The sequence below is a fragment of the Aulonocara sp. 'chitande type north' Nkhata Bay genome, linkage group LG22, assembly GCF_057382095.1.
Source record: "Aulonocara sp. 'chitande type north' Nkhata Bay isolate Kocher_YH1m ecotype deep benthic linkage group LG22, A_spYH_male_GT1.1, whole genome shotgun sequence".
Lineage (NCBI taxonomy): Eukaryota > Metazoa > Chordata > Actinopteri > Cichliformes > Cichlidae > Aulonocara > Aulonocara sp. 'chitande type north' Nkhata Bay.
The window spans coordinates 37,158,418-37,176,996 of NC_141364.1; the positions used below are offsets into that span (position 1 = coordinate 37,158,418).

Below are 18,579 nucleotides of genomic sequence, written 5' to 3' on the forward strand. Positions count from 1 at the left end.
AATTAACACTCACGCATTGACTCTGTCGGCTATGTTTTGCCATGCATGCTCTCTTTCTTTTGCAGCTGAGGCTGTGTTACTTTTTTTCCGCAAAATTTGCATGTTATCTGCATATACTGCCATCAGAATTTCGGCCTCAAGCGCTGTAAAATACATTGACCGCGCCTTCTTTCCCTCCGTCTCCATGGTGACTCGCTTAATCTGTGCTCCACTAATCAGGGCTTTATGTATCCTCGTGCGCGCGCTTAACTTGGGGTTAAAGCAACTCCGCGTTGACTGAACTAATTGTTATCAGCCTTTCTGAAACCGAATATTCCGAGTTGGACAGTTCGGGGTTACTCAACCCTGAGTATCGTTTTTCACTCTGAGTTTTCTAAACCGGCTTCCTGAAATAGGGCCCTGGATGAAGTAATGTGAGGGGCTACGCATCGATAGTAGAAACATTGATCGGCAACCCTTTGATTGGTCGGCGAAAATGTCGAAGGAGCGCGCTCAGTATTTTTCGGCAGCAGAGCAAGAACTCTTTATTGAGGGATTTCAGGAGTTCCAGAGTTTAATTAAAACGCAAGGGAACACTGCAAAGGCTGCAAAAGCAAGGAGAGAGGGCTGGCAGAAAGTTGCTGACAAATTAAACACGTAAGTAATTCATTATATTATATGACATTATACCATATTATATTATATCATATTATATTATATTACATTATATCCTCTTTCACATTAGAGCCACAACAGGACCCACTAGAACATGGGAACAAGTAAAAGTGAAATATAAGAATATTCTACAGAATGGTAATATTCATCACTTATATTGCTTTTAGTCTCTTGAAAAGAGACCCTGAAACAATCTGTTTGGTTGTGTATAACAGCAACCAAGAAAAGGGCAGAGCAAAAAAAGACAGGTGGTGGTCCTGCACCCCCTCGTCACACCCCGGCAGAGGAGCTGGCCCTAGGGTTGAATGCCACCAGACCCATTGTTGAGGGCATCCCTGGGGGCAGCTCTTCCTTAGACCAGCAGCCGGGGTGCAGTAGCAGCAGCACCTACATAACTGGTAAATGAGCTCATAATTCTATTTGTAGAATGTAAAATATTTGGTTGTTGCCTTAATTAACATGCTTTTTGTACTTTGACATTTATTGACATTGTGGGTTTTTTGTGTGTAGTTTTACATGACACTCCATCACTTTTACCTGTTCCCATGCAAGGGGTGACTGAAGCATGCACAGTAAGTTGGGAGATATATATATCTTTCTTTTTTCAATTATTTAGACCAATAGGCTGTACCACATCCCTTTGTAACACCATTTTGTTTCCATTGCACAGGACAGTGACGCAACCCTGTCAGATGACTGTGGTTTAGAGGAAGTCCCTGTAAGTTCATGCATAATTTGGCCTGAATTTCCATCTAATTGTGTACTGCTATGTGTTTCTGACTGCAGTATGATTTGCAGGCCAAGAGGCCGGCAGAGAGGCCTGATACAAAGGTGGGCAGTGTTGTAATTAATTTTACTTCCTATATGACATGTATTGACCGTTAAATGTTGTTTCTACAATTGAAACAGGGTGACATTCGTTTGCTCTATAAGAGCAGTCTCCAGCAAAAAATGGAGTATACTGAGCTGAAGAAACCAAAGCTCCTAGGTGAAATCGAACTTCAAGCTCTAATGAGGCAAAAACTTCAACTAGAAATCGAGTTGCTTCAAAAGGAACTTCAGAGCAGTGGCGGAGCGGGGGGGTGGCTTACTGGGCTTAAGCCCGGGTTGTTTTTTCAGAAGCCCGGGGTCTTTTGGAGTGTCATTTTTTCATAGTTAGATGCCTGGCTGACAACTGTATAAAACAAAAACTACACACAATATTCGAAGCACATAGTGCACACTGTGGGAATTTACGACTGTGTGTAAATCCCCCCTAATATTGGTATGATCCGAGCTCAGACACTAAGCGACTGAGCGAGGGGGCGGGGCAGCTGCTGCCTGCGCGTGCGCTGTTGGAGAAGCGCAGCCAGGCAGACAGAGGAGAGCTGAAGTTTGAGCAGGTACCAAAGCAAATCATTCGTACTGTACCAATAATGTAAATATGACGGTGTATCACGAAAGATTGATATCAAACTGATCATTTGACCCATGTTAAGTTACTTGCTCTTCAAGTGAATCAACAAATGGCAACATGAAAAGCCGAACAACAACACTGCTGTTTTTTTAGAGAGTCTTAGCTTACATGTGTGTTTATTTCATATTTTCAGTTGTTACCCTCCACGGCTAAATAAATCGGTTTCAGTAATGCACTGATATACAAGAATGGACATAAGGAGCTTCTTTCAAAGAAAAAACTCAGGTAGATGTTATTTTATATATTGTACTTTGTATGTTGTTCAGTATATTCCTATGCAAAACAAAAATTTCAACACACAGCAGTATATTGACAGTTGAAACCAGATATTTACACTTTATGGAAAACACAAGAACATTTTTTTACTGCACAACATCAGTTTAGAGTAAACTTGTTTTGTTTTGGATAAATAAATATTGAAATATCTTTTGAATTAGTTAAAGGTCAGAATAAAGAGAGACAGAGCTTTCTATTTTTTATCTCTTTCATCAAATTTAGGAGTACATATACACTAAGTTTATTGTTAATTAATAAGAAAACTCCAGACGATTCCATTCTGAGCTGAAGAAGCTTCTGATAGGTTAGTAGAGTCCATGTGAGTAAATTGGTGGCACAGCTGTGGATGCATATAAGGCAAAACACAGAGCCTGTTTCTTTGACATGGGAAAATCCAGAGATATCAACCAAAACACCTGGAAAAGAATTGTGGAGCTCCATAAGTGTGGCTCAGTTTGAATACAATTTGGTGCCATTTGCAATTAAGAAATACAGATAGTTTCTCTCTTTACTCTTAAAGTTAACAAATATGTTTTTATATTTATCAATCTAAAAAAATAAACATTTAGTCTGATTTGATGTTACAATTAAAAAAGTGTTTTTATCTGAAGAGTCTGTAAATATCTGGTTTCAACTGTATATTTGATGATGTTGGTGTTTGGCTTGATTGTCAGCACAAAGAGGGAGAGAGAGGAGAACGAGGACAGAACAGATGAACAAGAGCAGGGGCCCGTTCTTCGTACGTCGCTTACTACATCCAAGATCAAATGACACATCCAAGATCAAATCATCGCGCTAACCGTGAGCGCGCTAATCCGGTTCCCCGAACACACCTGCTGTTGACGATTAGTACAGCTGGACGCAGGAATGTGACATCACTGGGTGTCGTAAAAGGGGCTACGCATCGATAGTAGAAACATTGATCGGCAACCCGCTGATTGGTCGGCGAAAATGTCCAAGGGGCGTGCTCGGTATTTTCCGGCAGCAGAGCAAGAACTCATGAGTGAGGGATTTCAGGAGTTTCAGAGTTTAATTAAAACGCAAGAGAACACTGCAAAGGCTGCAAAAGCAAGGAGAGAGGGCTGGCAGAAAGTTGCTGACAAATCAAACTCGTAGGTAATTTAATAATAATAATAATAATGGATTGGGTTTATATAGCGCTTTCCAAGGCACCCAAAGCGCTTTACGATACCACTATTCATTCACTCCCACATTCACACACTGGTGGAGGCAGCTACGGTTGTAGCCAGGCTGCCATATCGCGCCATCGGCCCCTCTGGCCAACACCAGTAGGCGGTAGGGTAGATCTATCATATGACACTATATTGTCCAATATCATATGGCATTATATTATATTATAATATGTTATATTATATCCCCTTTCACATTAGAGCCACAACAGGACCCACAAGAACATGGGAACAAGTAAAAGTGGAATACAGGAGTATTCTACAGAATGGTAATATTTATCTCTTAGATTGCTTTGCGTCTCTTGGCAAGGCAAGGCAAGGCAAGGCAAGTTTATTTGTATAGCACAATTCAACAACAAGGTGATTCAAAGTGCTTTACAGAGACATTAGAAACAAGAACAAATAAAAAGCATGATTTAAAATTGAATAAAACAAGCAAATAAACTAACTAACTAATTAACAAACAAACAAACAACAGTATATAAAATCAAAACAGATAAAATCAGAACAGTAGATAAAATCAGTAGTTAAATGTAAGTTTTGAAATTTAAGCTTAAAGTGTGGATTTGGTGCTTTATTCAAATGCAGCTGAGAACAGGTGAGTCTTCAACCTGGATTTAAATAAACTGAGTGTTTCAGCTGATCTGAGGCTTTCTGGGAGTTTGTTCCAGATATAAGGAGCATAAAAGCTGAATGCAGCTTCTCCGTGTCTGGTTCTGACTCTGGGAACTGATAAAAGACCGGATCCAGATGACCTGAGGGATCTGGATGGTTCATACTGGGTCAGGAGGTCATTGATGTATTTTGGTCCTAAACCATTCAGAGCTTTATAGGCCAGCATCAGAACTTTAAAGTCTATCCTCTGACGGACAGGCAAGGTAATACTGGCCTGTAATACTCTGTTAGTTTGTTCATAACAGCAACCAAGAAAAGGGCAGAGGAAAAAAAGACAGGTGGTGGTCCTGCACCCCCTCGTCAACAAGTTGGTTAAGTAAATAATACCCTCACGGGAATATCGATATCTCTCTATGAGCACACTGTCGCGCTGAGCTAAAGGATCCTGTCTGTCCCGCAATATACGCTGAATTCTGAGGACTCTCCTTATCAATCTTGCACCTTCCGCAATGGGTTGGTCGCGTATACGGACAGGACATGGCTGCGACAGGCTTCCCAAATCCACCTTCGCTTTTATAGCCGTGGTCTCTCATCTTGATTACACGAAGTAATTTACAATTACTACTCTGAAATATGAATTACATCTGTAATAATCACATACATGTAATAGAATGTTAATAGTACATTTCCCTTTTTTAGGAAATGACCTGTATGTATCTGTGTGACATCAATAAAAGGATCAAGTGCTGCATTATCTTTAGTTACATTGATAATATTTATTTATGGTGAAACAGTGGAAAAATATCGCTGTTGCTTTCGTATAAATGAAGCGGACATACCTGCGTGGCCGCGATCTAATCCTGTTTACATAAAGTAAACCTGCTCCCGAGCAGGTTTACGCTTACGGCTCTGTTGCTATGACAGCAAGTCCCGGATGAGCTTCGGGGAACCGACTGATCCAGGATCACGCGAAATCGTCAACAATCTAATCCGGCTAACCTACTTAGCGAGGTACGAAGAACGGGCCCCAGGTGAGACACACATGTTAGTCAAATGGTTGTTTACCAAAAGTATCACCGTATCATAGGTACTCATGTATCTCGTACCTAATGTTTCTTTTTAGGTTTGTTATTTTTCAAATTCTACATTTATTAAGTTATGCAGGCTTGTTTTCACAGCAAGGCTAAATAATTATATGAACCTTTCTGAATCTAAATAGTGGACTTCGGTAGAATTAAAAAATAAGTGTAGTGCAGGTTTTAGTGCTACTATCATCTAGTTCTGATTCTGGTTCTGTCTTGGTTAAGTCCTAAGTAGTCCTGATTTTGAACTGTTGTAGTCCTGTTTTAATTCCGAATCAGTTCTGGGTCTGGTTGAATTGGGGTTTAGCCCCGACTTTGTTCTTGCTGCTTAATTTAAAACCTATATGAAGTCCTGCTTTTTTGAACAAAACTCAAAACAGAGCCTATAACCCCCCGCCCCCATCCCACATGCATACTACCCTTTAGGGCTAAGCCCTGGGTGTATCAAATGTCTGCCTCCGCCTCTGCTTCAGAGTAAGTAAAAATACACTTTCATACAGAGCACTATTGATGACCTTGCGTGATACAGTATATATGATTTTTTTTCCAGGCAAATGATGACTGGCTTGTTTTTGATGAGACAGACAAAGATGCTCAAATAAATTTCAATGACAAATATGTTTTGTCATGTTTTTAATATTCGAAATTGTGTTGCACAATTCTGTCCCGTGCAGCTCTGCCACTAGGTTGGTCCAAGTGTACTGGCTGGAGGTCATCATCAGGCTGCACCTCCACCACAGGAGTCCTCTCTTTTCTGATGGTGGCAATGTTGTGCAGTACGGCACATGCAACAATAATGTCACCTGCCCTGTCAGGTGCAACCCTCAGGCTTTTCAGACACTGAAATCTTCCCTTCATTTGCCCAAAGGTCATTTCAATGCGTGCCCTTGTCCTGGCTAGAGCTGCATTGTAGCGGGTTTGTGGCCCAGGGTTGGGGTCAGGGAACGGTGTCATGAAGTACTGCCTGCATGCATAACCCCTGTCTCCAAGGAGAATCCCATCGTAGGCCCCTGTGTAATGGAGGAATGCTGTTATGTTAGGCCCAAAATAAGTATGAAATATCAAAATAAGTCTGTTTTTCTTACCACGCTCAAATAATGTGCATAACCCTGACTCTCTGAAAATCCTCGAGTCATGCACTGATCCAGGCCACTTGGCTTCCACATTTGTGATAATGTTGGCAGCATCACATATGATCTTCACAGTGCAGAGAACACAAATTAGCATCCATTACTATAATGAAATAATTTGTTAGTTTGAAATGCTACAGGGAGCTATGTACCTGTACATTAATGCTGTGGAAAGACTTCCTGTTCACATAGTCTCCTTCATTTACTGAAGGAGCAATGATTGGAATGTGAGTGCCATCTATACAGCCAATCACGCCTGGGAACCGTGAGAATAAATGTAAAATTTAAGTAGTAGTTCAAGTATCACCACATCATGAATTAAGTTTTGTTCATCCTGATACCTGCAATTTTGTGGCATCCCTCTTTGATAAATCTTGTGGGTCTATGACCGGGGAACACCACAAACGAGTACAGGAGACGTTTCAGTGCAACTGTAACATTCCTGACTGCCCGACAGACGGTAGCCTTGGAAACGTGCTCAGCGTCACCAATATTATACAGAAAGCTCCGGTTTGCAAAAAACCGAAGTGCAATACAAATAATATGTACAGAACTGAGAGCATGTCCGCGATGTGTCACATGCGTAATATATGGCCTGAGGATGTTATTCAAATAAATTATAGATTGTGCTGAAAAACGGTAACGTTCGCACAGGAAATCATCAGGAAATGATAAAATGTCCGAACGCGCTCTAATCACTCTCTCCCGGCGGAGAGCTCTGCAGAGAATTTGGGCTTCAACATCTACTGGCTCTTCAAGGAAGGAGCACGCCATGTCTGACACTTCCTACAGTCAGGTTTCCGACAAAGAGGCGGAGAACGTCAGGGTTAGTTGAAGTAAACCTGCTAGGGGGCAGGTTAGCTTCACGGAGTGTGTCGTCATAGTAACTCACTCAGAATTAATCTAAACTCGCTTTGTGAAACCGAAAACCCAGAGTTTTCGTTAACTCAGGGTATACTTACTCAGAGTTTGCACTAAACCAGCTTCCTGAAATAGGGCCCAGGAGAGCAAATGATAAACAAAGTGTTACGGCCCTAGCAGGGCCTCTCTCTCCTGAGGGTGCCTGTGTGGGCGTGTCCCACTACCTCCTGCCTGAGATGCCACCTTTCCCGCCGGTACAGCTGATTCCCATCAGCGATTAAAGGTATTTAAGCCCAGAGCAGGGTGAGCTCTGGGCCAGAGTGCCATTTGTGTGGGTTAAGCTAGTGAGCTGTGTGTTTGTGGTGGTTTCCAGCTAGTGAGCTGAGTGTTTGTGGTGGTTTCCAGCTAGTGAGCTGCGCTTTCCTTTTGACTTTTTGCTTTATTTGACCAACGCCTGAGTTTTGTTTGTGTTTCTTTTATGGTGATAACGGCTTGTCCGTCTCTTTTAGTTGAATTACTTCAATAAAACTGTTTTATTTAACTGTTTCGCCTCCCTGACTCCTTTTTCTGACTCGGTCACTTTTGTTACTTCCCCCTCACCGCCTAGACCCCCCCCCCCCCCCCAGGGGAACGTAACAAAGTGATCAGCGGGTGCATATTAACCTCCACTAGCTATTACTAGGAGAGTTGCTCGCATGCTCTCCCGTGGAGCTGTTTTCTACAGTAGAGTAAGAGTCCAGTGCAGGGCTGGTCTTCTTTAAATCACATGAGGAACCATTTTAAGGCGGAGGCTGCTCGCTCTGTGCTTTCTGTTTCATTCTTAGACTGCAGCAATGGTGAGTAGCAGCTTTTCACTTCTTCACTGTCATCTTCTCTGCCACCAATGATAGTTATTTTATTCTGTCAATATTAAATTAAATGTTCTCTCATGTTCAAAATAGGCTGACCAAGAGCAAAACAGGTATGTCTGCAGATTCTGCTGAAGCCAAAGTTATCAGACCTCTTGTGTTTTTAAATCCCTAACAGCTCACTCATTATCATTTTAGAAAAGAAGAATTTCTGAAAACTCAACAAGGTTTCAGAGAAAATGCCTACAAGATTATCATGAAGATGGATGACTGGTCTAACATGGCCCCAGGAAGTAAACACTTAGTGGATGAGGTGGGTTAATTTTGGCACCTTTAACACTGTCCTGTTATGTCACTTGTAACATTAAGTAAATGTGTTTTCCCTCAGATTCTTCACAGCATCTTCTTTTTGGGCAAAATCAATAAAATCCCTTTTTCTCCAGAAGAAATAATCTCTGATGGTGATATTTTGAAAGCCTTAAAGGAAAAATTTCCCAGACCTTTTCAATTCTATCTGACTCAGCTTCCCAGACGGAGTCCGTTCTCCTGTGTGCTCGACATGGTAAGATGACTGTTCTCACATTTTCAGTCAATCTGTCAAACTTCCGTTTTAAAGAAAGTAAGAAACAAAGATGGATTTTTGCTTGTTGATTTGAAATTAGATATATTTTGAACTATTCCACTCCATCTCTTATCTAAATAAAAAGCATCCAATTGTCCTGCATAGCTAAATAACTCAATAGACTAAACATCTTGATCATATATATATATATATATATATATATATATATACACACACATATACACACACACACACATATATATATATATGAATAAATAAATAATTAGGGGTGCAACGATATTCGTATCGATATTGAACCGTTCGATACAGTGCTTTCGGTTCGGTACGCATATGTATCGAACAATACAACATTTGTAATTTATTTTATCAATTTTCCTTCTGACGATGCTGTCTGTGTTGAGCGCTCAGTGAATCTGTGTTCGACTACTCCGCCTAGGCTGCACTGTCGAGCGCAGATCCACTGAGCGCTCAACACAGACAGCATAGTCAGAAGGAAGAGCGCAGGGCAAGCTAGCGAAACAGAAGTTAAGCTCTACTTGCAACAGGCAAATTGAACCTCATTCAGATCTGGCGTTTGGAATTATTTTGGTTTTCATGTGACGTATGACCCTGAAGGTAAGCGCGTCATGGACTTAAGTAAAACAGTATGTTGGATGTGCCACGCAATGCTCAATTACATTGGTGTGAACTAGTGTGTTAGCGCAGTTAGCTCGTTAACGTGTTGGCCGTCTAGCCCCATGCACGGAGCGATCGGCGGTAGCTCGTTAACGGAGATTTGCCGTGTTGTGGCGTTAAGGTCATTTCAACGAGATTAACCTGAAAGCACTAGTGGGAACACAACGAATATGACTGCACATTTACACCGACATCATCCTAGTGCAAAGACAAGTGGAAGCAGACAAAAAAAAGCAAGCATGCTACTAACTTTAGCCGAGTCATTTAGACAGCCGTTAGCACATGATTCTCCTTATGCTGCTGAGAATATAGCCCAGAAGAAGCGGATAGTATAGCTTTTATTTTGGAAAGAGCCATTTCTCTGTAATAAACTCTCTTTTCCAAAGATGAGTGATTCCTCAATCAGATACAGGGCTCGCAATATCGCTAGCCCGACGTCCCGGGGCTAGCGATTTTTTTCAGTCGGGCTACCAAAATCTATCTCTGCCCTGCCCGTCGGGCTATTGTAGGAAAAATATATGTCAATGCTTTTGCATTCTTTCAGAAATGTAGCTGGGTAATTATGTCATTGGCATCGGTGAGCCACTGTCAATGTGACATATTGAAGTCGCGTTTGAATTTGCGCTTGTTTTTTTGCTTTCACTTTGCAATCGTGCGAACTGTGTATAGAGAGCGACAGCACTGATCTGTGAGTTATGATAATTTGTGCACCAATTCCTCTGACATCGTCTTATCAATCGTTAGCTTACTATGCAAACATGACAAGTGAAATCTCCCGCATCAAGCTTAAACATGTGAGAGGTTGATCGCGCAGAGAATCGCTGAGCTTATGTGAGTGAGTGTGTAAAAGCATTTCAGTTCTGCTGAGCCAAATAAGACAGGTCAGGGTGAAGAAGTGACAGCCAAAGAAAAGCTTACCACAAAACGGAGAAGTTATGGCAAATCAGACTATAAGGCAAAAAGAAAGTGCAGCTTTATGGTTTCATGGACAAAAGAATTTCTGTGGCTGCGATATGACGAGCTAAATAACCAGGGCTGCACATAAGTGGTCCGCAGGTGCACATTCGCTGTCAAAATAAAAAACACGCACAAGGGTTAGGGTTAAATTTAAAAACTGTACTTTTGAGTTAAAATATATATTTATAATTTTAATAAATGACAAATTAAAAATGCATGAACATTTTTTTGTATCGAAAAAATATCGAACCGTGACACCAAAGTACCGAACCGTGAATTTTGTGTATCGTTGCACCCTTATAGATCGATCTATCTATAAATTTTATTTTCCAGTTTTTCCCAAATTATAGAAAGGTGGCTGTGTGCCCTAAGCCTACCTTTGTGTCTAAGGTTAGGGAGTCTACCATTGGAGCTATCAGTTTTTCATCCACCGGCCATTTGCTGATGAGAGCCAGAGGCGGCTTAATTCACTTTGTCCTGTCTGCGCATTATGCATTTAGCTAAACAGGACTCAGGGGTTTAGGAAAAGCAACCAATTCTTTGTGTCCTGGGCTACCTCTCATAGAATGAAGCCTATGTCACATCTATGGCACAGGGGCTATTATAAAAGGATGTCTGTGGACCCCGTGTCCTCGAAATTGTTGGTTCGTCTTCGAGAGACGTTGTGGTAGTAGAGCTTCCATGATTGGTCACGCCAGAGGGCACTTCCCACAGTGAGATATCTCACTTGGTTTTTAGAGAAAAGGGGTTACGGATGTCATCAAGCATTTCCATGTGTTAGAGCCCCAATTTAAGCTCAGGATATGAGGCTTGAGGCGACATTTTATCCAGATGACATTCCCTTTCCTTCATGTTTTTGCTTCTTTGGTGAACATAGATCCTTGATATCTTCAGTCTGAAGCTGCAGAGAAATTAAAAAATGCCTCCATAGTATGTAAAAGAATATGAATTCTGCTCTGGTGAACTATGTATGCAGCTTGCCTCTCGCCACATACATAATGCGATTAGGCGGAACGGCGAAAAAATGTTTTAATATACAAGGAATTTCAAAATAAAGAAGCGGTATAATATGTTGTCAGTTTTTGTCTTAAAAAAGTTATTGTCACACATTATTTATTTAACTGATGTTTTTATGCATAGGGTAATTCATGTTTTGTTTTGCTTTTTTGTCCTTTCACAGCTGACACACCTCAGCAGTCACCCAAGAATTGGACTGAATCTGAAGTAAGCACCTGGCTAAGATCAATTGGAGTGAAGGAACAGTACATAGAAAAGCTCCATGAAGAGGAAGTAAATGGACAAATCCTACTTGCACTAAATGAGGACTTTCTAAAAACAAAAATCTACATGAAGTCAGGGCCTGCTCATTTGATTATTCAGAGAAGAGATGAGCTTATCAACTCCCAGCAAAAATGTCAAGAAAAGAAAAAAACTACTGGTTCCAAAAGAACTGAGTTTGAGGAAAAGAGGAGTCAGAAATTGGTTCAGTCTGTTTCAACAGTAAGTGATGGTCCTCCAGCACAAACTACAGAGACAGAACAAGATGTCTTTGAGGAGAACCACGCTTCTCAGGAACAATGTGTGTTAATCTCAAAGGAAGACTGTAAACCAAGGCCATTTGATCAAGAAGGGATTGATTTTTTTATATGTGAAACACAGAATCCTGCAGCCTGAATCAGGTGCTTTTAATCTGATATTGCCATGCCACGAATTCAAGTCTTTTGCTGTAGCTGCTACATTGGATCGCACAAGACTCCAAGCTAAGTTTGCCAAAGAGGTTCTTAAATTTGCAGCTGGTTGTATGAATATCAGATCAAATGGCACAATACACTTTGGTGTGATGGACAGCAAAGAGGATGGAGAATATGTGCACGGTGAGATAACTGGTATCCCTGTAACAGACAAGGATATTTATGTCGATGCTTTGGACTACATTGAAAGGAGTTTCAACTCTGACACAGAACACATACGCCAGTGTGTGCGACCGCCAAGGATCAACTATATATTAAAAGAAATCACAAAATCTCATGAATTAGAGTCAGATATTTATAAAAATATTACAGTTACAATATAAACAAATGGAAGCTGATCATTTCTAGGATGCTGGTGTAACATTTAGGCTGTATTTGTAACTATTTCCAGATTGTCCTGCTGAAGAATCCAGAGAACGAAGAGCAAATAAGAAAGAGTCTGCAAGAACTCATCAAAAACCTTGCTCCACTTTTTCTGGTCTCCTCCACCATCTGCATTTCCCAGAAATCCAAAACCGACCAAAATTCAGAGAGGTACTACGGAGTCTCCATGTCCACCAACGGTCCTAACCCGGGGAAAATTGTGATTGCTGCCTCCTGTCTTAGCAAATGGGATGAATATGTATCTGGTGCAGTGATGACCTATTATCCAAAAAAGGTCAAGAAAGATTACTTTGATGGAACCATTGAAGTACCTGGAGACATCAGGTGTGAGGCATTTAATCTCAGTAATGATGAAAAAATGAACCCTTGCAGATCATGTCACAATTTGTTTGGCTTGAACACAGACGACACCAAAGACTGGGCTTTGGTAACTGTGCTGAACCCGAGAGCCTGAGCAACTTGCTTACAAATGAGGAAGAAGTTAAAAATAAAACATGTGCACGAACACTCAGCTGAAAACAGGCAGAGAGCAGATGAAGAGGTTGGTAAGGATCTTATGAATGTGTTGCGAACAATTCAGTTTAAGACATGGACAGGAGAATTTTACACCCCAGAATCATAAGGTGCAGAGGTGACCTGATACATCTGCTTTGGTCTGATTCTGATGAATAAATGATGCTCTGACAGAATGAGTGTGGATTTGCTCAAACTGTTTACTCTCCAGCTCCGTATAATGTGCTTGTTAGAAATTATATGTAATAATAAAATCAGGCTTCTACGTTTTAAAATGCAATATGAAGGATGCGAGACAGCAATTATTGGGAAGAAACACCTTTATACTGGTCTATACCCAGGATGCACATGAAGTGAAAACAACAAAACCATTTTTTCCTTTTATGATCCCATCTATAACCTCTTTCATAAGCGCTACACATGTAGTTATAATAGTTGTAGCATGCTTCGAGAAGCTGGTCAGGGACTTCATCTGCTCTGCACTACCCGACTCACTGGACCCTCTACAGTTCGCATACCGCCACAACAGGTCCACTGATGATGCCATAGCCCTGACACTACATACTGCCCTGTCACACCTGGAGAAGAGAGACACGTATGTGAGAATGCTGTTTGTAGATTACAGCTCAGCATTCAATACCATCGTTCCCTCGAAGCTGGACAGGAAACTGCAGGATCTAGGACTGAGCAGCTCCCTCTGCAGCTGGATCCTTAGCTTCCTGTCTGACAGACGCCAAGTGGTCAGACAGGGCAGCATCACCTCATCCCCCATCACACTGAACACTGGTGCTCCACAGGGGTGTGTACTGAGCCCTCTCCTGTACTCACTCTACACCTACGACTGCACGGCCACTAACAACTCCAACATCATTGTGAAGTTTGCGGACGACACTACAGTGGTGGGTCTTATCACCAATGGTGATGAGACGGCTTACAGGGAGGAGGTCAGCGCCCTGACCCACTGGTGTCAAGACAACCATCTCACCCTCAACGTCGCAAAGACAAAGGAGTTGATAGTGGACTTCCGGAGGTGCAGAGAAGTACACACCCCCATCACCATCAACGGCGCTGCTGTGGAGAGAGTGAGCAGCTTCCGGTTCCTTGGAGTACATCTGGCTGAGGATCTTACGTGGTCAGTACACACAAACAAAACAGTGAAGAAGGCGCAGCAGCGCCTCTTCTTTCTCAGGAGACTGAAAAGATTCGGCATGAGCCCCCGCATCCTCAGGACCTTCTATCACTGTGCCATTGAGAGCATCCTCACTGGATGCATCACCACCTGGTATGGCAACAGCACCGCCTACAACTGCAAAGCTCTCCAGCGAGTAGTGCGGTGCTCTGAACGGATAATTGGAGGTGAGCTTCCCTCCCTCCAAGACATCTACAGGAAGCGGTGCCTGAGGAAAGCGGGGAGGATCATCAAGGACTCCAGTCACCCCAGCCATAAACTGTTCAGACTGCTTCCATCAGGAAGGAGGTTCTGCAGCATCCGGTCCCGTACCAGCAGACTGAGAGACAGCTTCTTCCATCAGGCCATCAGACTGCTGAACACTTCATAGACACCTCAGCTTCACTACTGGAACTTCAACATTATGCACTCCACACTGTATATAAATGCCACTTGTTTTGCACATATTCAACTCTGTATATTTTTATATATTTTATTTATTATTATTATTTTATTTTTTTTACTATTTAATTTGTAAAAATGTGTATACACACACACACACACACACACACACACACACACACACACACACACACACACACACACGTAGGATAATATTTAGTATACACATCCAGAAATGCATACACTATTATATATTGTACATATATTTATTAGTTTCAGATGTAGCCATTCTTGTATTTTGCTCGTTTGTGTTGTTGTGTTTGTCTGTTGCTTGTGGGGCTTGCACACAAGAATTTCACTCGCATGTGCTGTGCCAGTGTGCCTGCACATGTGATGTGACAATAAAAGTGATTTGATTTTGATTTGATTTGACACAAAGTCATATTGAGCCACAAACAACATTCGTGTAACAAGGTAGAAGCCGCAATCAGTTTTTGGCAGCGACTTTTATAGAACCTTTATTTATGCAGTTAAAAAAAATCTCATTAACATTAAAAATGTCTTTTGTAAGAGTAAGACATCAGAAGTGGCAGCAAATATTACAATAGTTCTGTAAAAATATTGTAAGTGGGGAAAAAGGACCGGATTGGTTATAATGTGAGTACAATAACACAGAGTTATAAAGATACTTGAAAAAACAGATAATCTTTTAATTCTATATATAACCCCTTTGTAAACGCTGTTCACCGAAGTCTATTTACCAACATACATAAAGGTATTACACATAAAAAATACACGGAAACATTGGAAATCAGTTTTTGGCAGGCAATCACTTTTTGGCACAACACCGGCAATAGAAATGTGAGTAAGGTACCGAATTCAGGTTTGCTCCCGCTTTATTTTTAAATACGCATACGGTACTTGTATGCGCCCTATGGTCCAGTGCGCCTTATGTGTGTGTTAAATACAGTAAGGGCACACATAACTGAGACTGCGCCTTTTAGCACAGTGCGCCTTATGGTCGTGAAAATACGGTAGATAGGAGCTAGCGAGCTAACTCCCTGCTAACTTCTAACTCCGTTAAATGTCATAAATTCCGTTTTCATGGATGCCTGGATGTTAAACTCAATTGTTACACCTGGTAGAGCAGAACGCTGATCATTTTATTAAAGATGAAAGACTTTAAACTGTTTTTCAACTCTCAGTTATGCCATAGTGATCGTTTGATATATGGACTTGCAGTGGAGTTTAGGCCCAGACACGGCTAGTGATGTCAGACTTAACGACCGGATTAGAAGTACTGGTGCTCCACAGGGGTGTGTACTGAGCCCTCTCCTGTACTCACTCTACACCTACGACTGCACAGCCACTAACAACTCCAACATCATTGTGAAGTTTGCGGACGACACTACAGTGGTGGGTCTTATCACCAAAGGTGATGAGACGGCTTACAGGGAGGAGGTCAGCACCCTGACCCACTGGTGTCAAGACAACCATCTCACCCTCAACGTCGCAAAGACAAAGGAGTTGATAGTGGACTTCCGGAGGTACAGAGAAGTACACACCCCCATCACCATCAACGGCGCTGCTGTGGAGAGAGTGAGCAGCTTCCGGTTCCTTGGAGTACATCTGGCTGAGGATCTTACGTGGTCAGTACACACAAACAAAACAGTGAAGAAGGCGCAGCAGCGCCTTAATTATTTAGTTACTTTTTAAAAACCCAATTTACAACCTGAATAGGTGATAAAAAGATAGATCTTTCAGCCCAATTCTACTTTTTCTGCATAATCCATCATACAAAATGTAATCAAGTGGAAAAATCTCTTTTTTAACTTTATGCATCAAGCAAAAATTTAATTATATGCAACATTCTCTGACTTGAATAAATTAGTTTAACATTGAAACCCATTTTCTGCACATTCCAGCACATAAAATAAAATATTTTTTGTGTTTACACTCAGTCTTTCAAATAGATGCAAGTAAAACACAGCAGAAAATAAATAACATCAAAGACTAGCGGTCCTGTTGCTCTATTTTCTTTTTCTTTTTTTTTTTTTTTTGGCCTGTCCCGTTTGGCTCTTTTGCATCAGAATTGTTGTCTAAAGGCAAAGAAAGATGCCCAACGGATTTACTTTACCAAATTGACCATCCCAGCCTTGCCGTAATGGTCCATTTGATTCACCTTTTATTGTTTATTTTATTTTCACTTACTGAATACGGGACAGACTTGACTGGGGGAAAGAAGAGGAGAAAGAAAGAGGGAAAGAGAAACAGCTGAGAAGAGGGACGGGGGAGAAGGGCAAAAGACAAAAACCAACAGAACGGGCAGAGAAAAAAAATGCATATATCAATCACCTGGATCACCTGCTGAGAAAGAAAAAAGAAAGCAAGCAGAAGAGAACAAGAGTAATAGAATAAACAACATCACAATGATATATGGGAATATGACAGTAAATACTAAATGTTAAACATTATTGTGCAGCACATAAGATCAACAGAACACAGTGTGCTTTGAGGTAGGAGCCAAAAAGGGTGTAGTTTGTGGGTGTGATCACCCGTGTGTACACCTGTGAGCATGGACGCGCTTGTTTTTTGTTTTTTTAAAAGGTTCCTTCATGTAATAATCTGCTAGAGGGTGTGGGGGGGCCACAGCCCCGTCCTCCAGGGCGTGAAGCAGGTGTGGAGGAGATCAAAACTCCAGACATCCAGAGGCCCCCAGAACACAAGAGACCAAGGAAGACCAACAGAGGGGCAGCCGCGCCACTGTCCCAGAAAGAGCTGAGGAGAGCCCCAGATGAGGGCTCACTCAGCAGCCGCGGAGCAGAAGCCAGGGGGAGTTGCAGTGACGCGCCCGTGAGCTCCGCCGGCAGCCAGCTGCGCCTGAGTGACCGAGCCCCAGGCCGAGAGGCCGGGGGCACCCCACCTCCGAAGTGGCCCGAGCAAGCCCCAGGCTCCAGGCCCCGATAAGCGGCCGCCAAGGAGTGAGCCGGTGTGTACCTGGACGCCCATCCCCGGACACAAAGAACCACCAACGCACCGATGTCTGAGGGGGTCCGCCACTGGCAGGGGAAGTGGTGGTAGGGGGAGATAGGCCTCCATACCTTGGAGGGCCTAAGATGTCCCCAGAGAGGTGGCGCCTGACACCCAACCTGACATATAGACACAGACATACAGGCACACACAGATACAAACATCCATTCCCACCCTCATGCTCTCATATGCACTTACTCCACACTCAACCAACGTGGAGACAGACATAAAGAGACGTTGTACACACGATCACACTCCCCAAGCGTACTCTATAAACCGGGTCTAGGTGCCCCCGCCCCTGGAGGGGGGAACTGCACCCAGACCCAGGTGGTGTTTCCCTTTTCCCTGCGGTGGGGGGAGGCAGACCGCCCCGACTCCGCAGCAGCAGGAAGGCTCCACACTCCAGACCGCAGTCGGACAGCCAACTCCTCCTCCTAGTCCTAGCCCCCCTGCTCCAGCAGGTCGCAGAGACCTGTTGCTCTATTTTCACCTGTAAAGCAGGACTAGGGTAGGCGGAGGTTTATCCTGGTGCAGGTGTGCCGCAGCGGTCAGTGGAAGAATCCACGAGTTTCTCTGTGAGTTTCCCATTACGTCGTTGCGCACTCGGTGCTTGCTTGGAAGTTTAGGGGGTTTTTTCGCTGTAAAAAGAAGTTTTCTTCCCACGCACAACGGACACTAATGTTTTTGTCACTTTTTATGGAATCAAACTCAAAGTAAGGTCAGTACTTCCACGCTTTAAATGCTGCACGCTCATACTCTCTCCCACAATCGAAATGTGATCCATTGTTGATCTGCACACAGCTGTTGTCACTAACGGTGCACTCGCTTACGTCACTGTCGTGACGCAAAAAATCACGGTTTTAGTAATGCAGGAACGCTGCGTTCCTGCGGGAAAGTAACGGTAATCTAATTACTGTTTTTGCAATAGTAATCCCTTACTTTACTCGTTATTTGAAAAAAGTAGTCAGATTACAGTAACGCGTTACTGCCCATCTCTGGTCTTC

At 42.5% G+C, this 18,579-nt stretch overlaps 2 protein-coding genes across 2 annotated transcripts; both read left to right on the top strand.

Moving 5' to 3' along the window:
* The first annotated feature begins 422 nt into the window (after positions 1 to 422).
* On the top strand, positions 423 to 6,173 carry LOC147304641 (uncharacterized). The gene is made up of 8 exons (XM_086279527.1): positions 423 to 636; positions 725 to 792; positions 870 to 1,052; positions 1,165 to 1,226; positions 1,325 to 1,372; positions 1,453 to 1,485; positions 1,564 to 1,760; positions 5,948 to 6,173. The coding sequence occupies exons 1-8, from the start codon at positions 476 to 478 to the stop codon at positions 6,171 to 6,173; spliced, it is 978 nt and encodes a 325-aa protein (XP_086135653.1). The 5' UTR covers positions 423 to 475.
* Positions 6,174 to 7,973: 1,800 nt separating this feature from the next.
* Positions 7,974 to 13,065, top strand: LOC147304642 (uncharacterized). Its single transcript, XM_086280166.1, has 5 exons — positions 7,974 to 8,100; positions 8,206 to 8,225; positions 8,311 to 8,425; positions 8,501 to 8,674; positions 12,470 to 13,065. The coding sequence occupies exons 1-5, from the start codon at positions 8,098 to 8,100 to the stop codon at positions 12,914 to 12,916; spliced, it is 759 nt and encodes a 252-aa protein (XP_086136292.1). The 5' UTR covers positions 7,974 to 8,097; the 3' UTR covers positions 12,917 to 13,065.
* Positions 13,066 to 18,579: the final 5,514 nt, after the last annotated feature.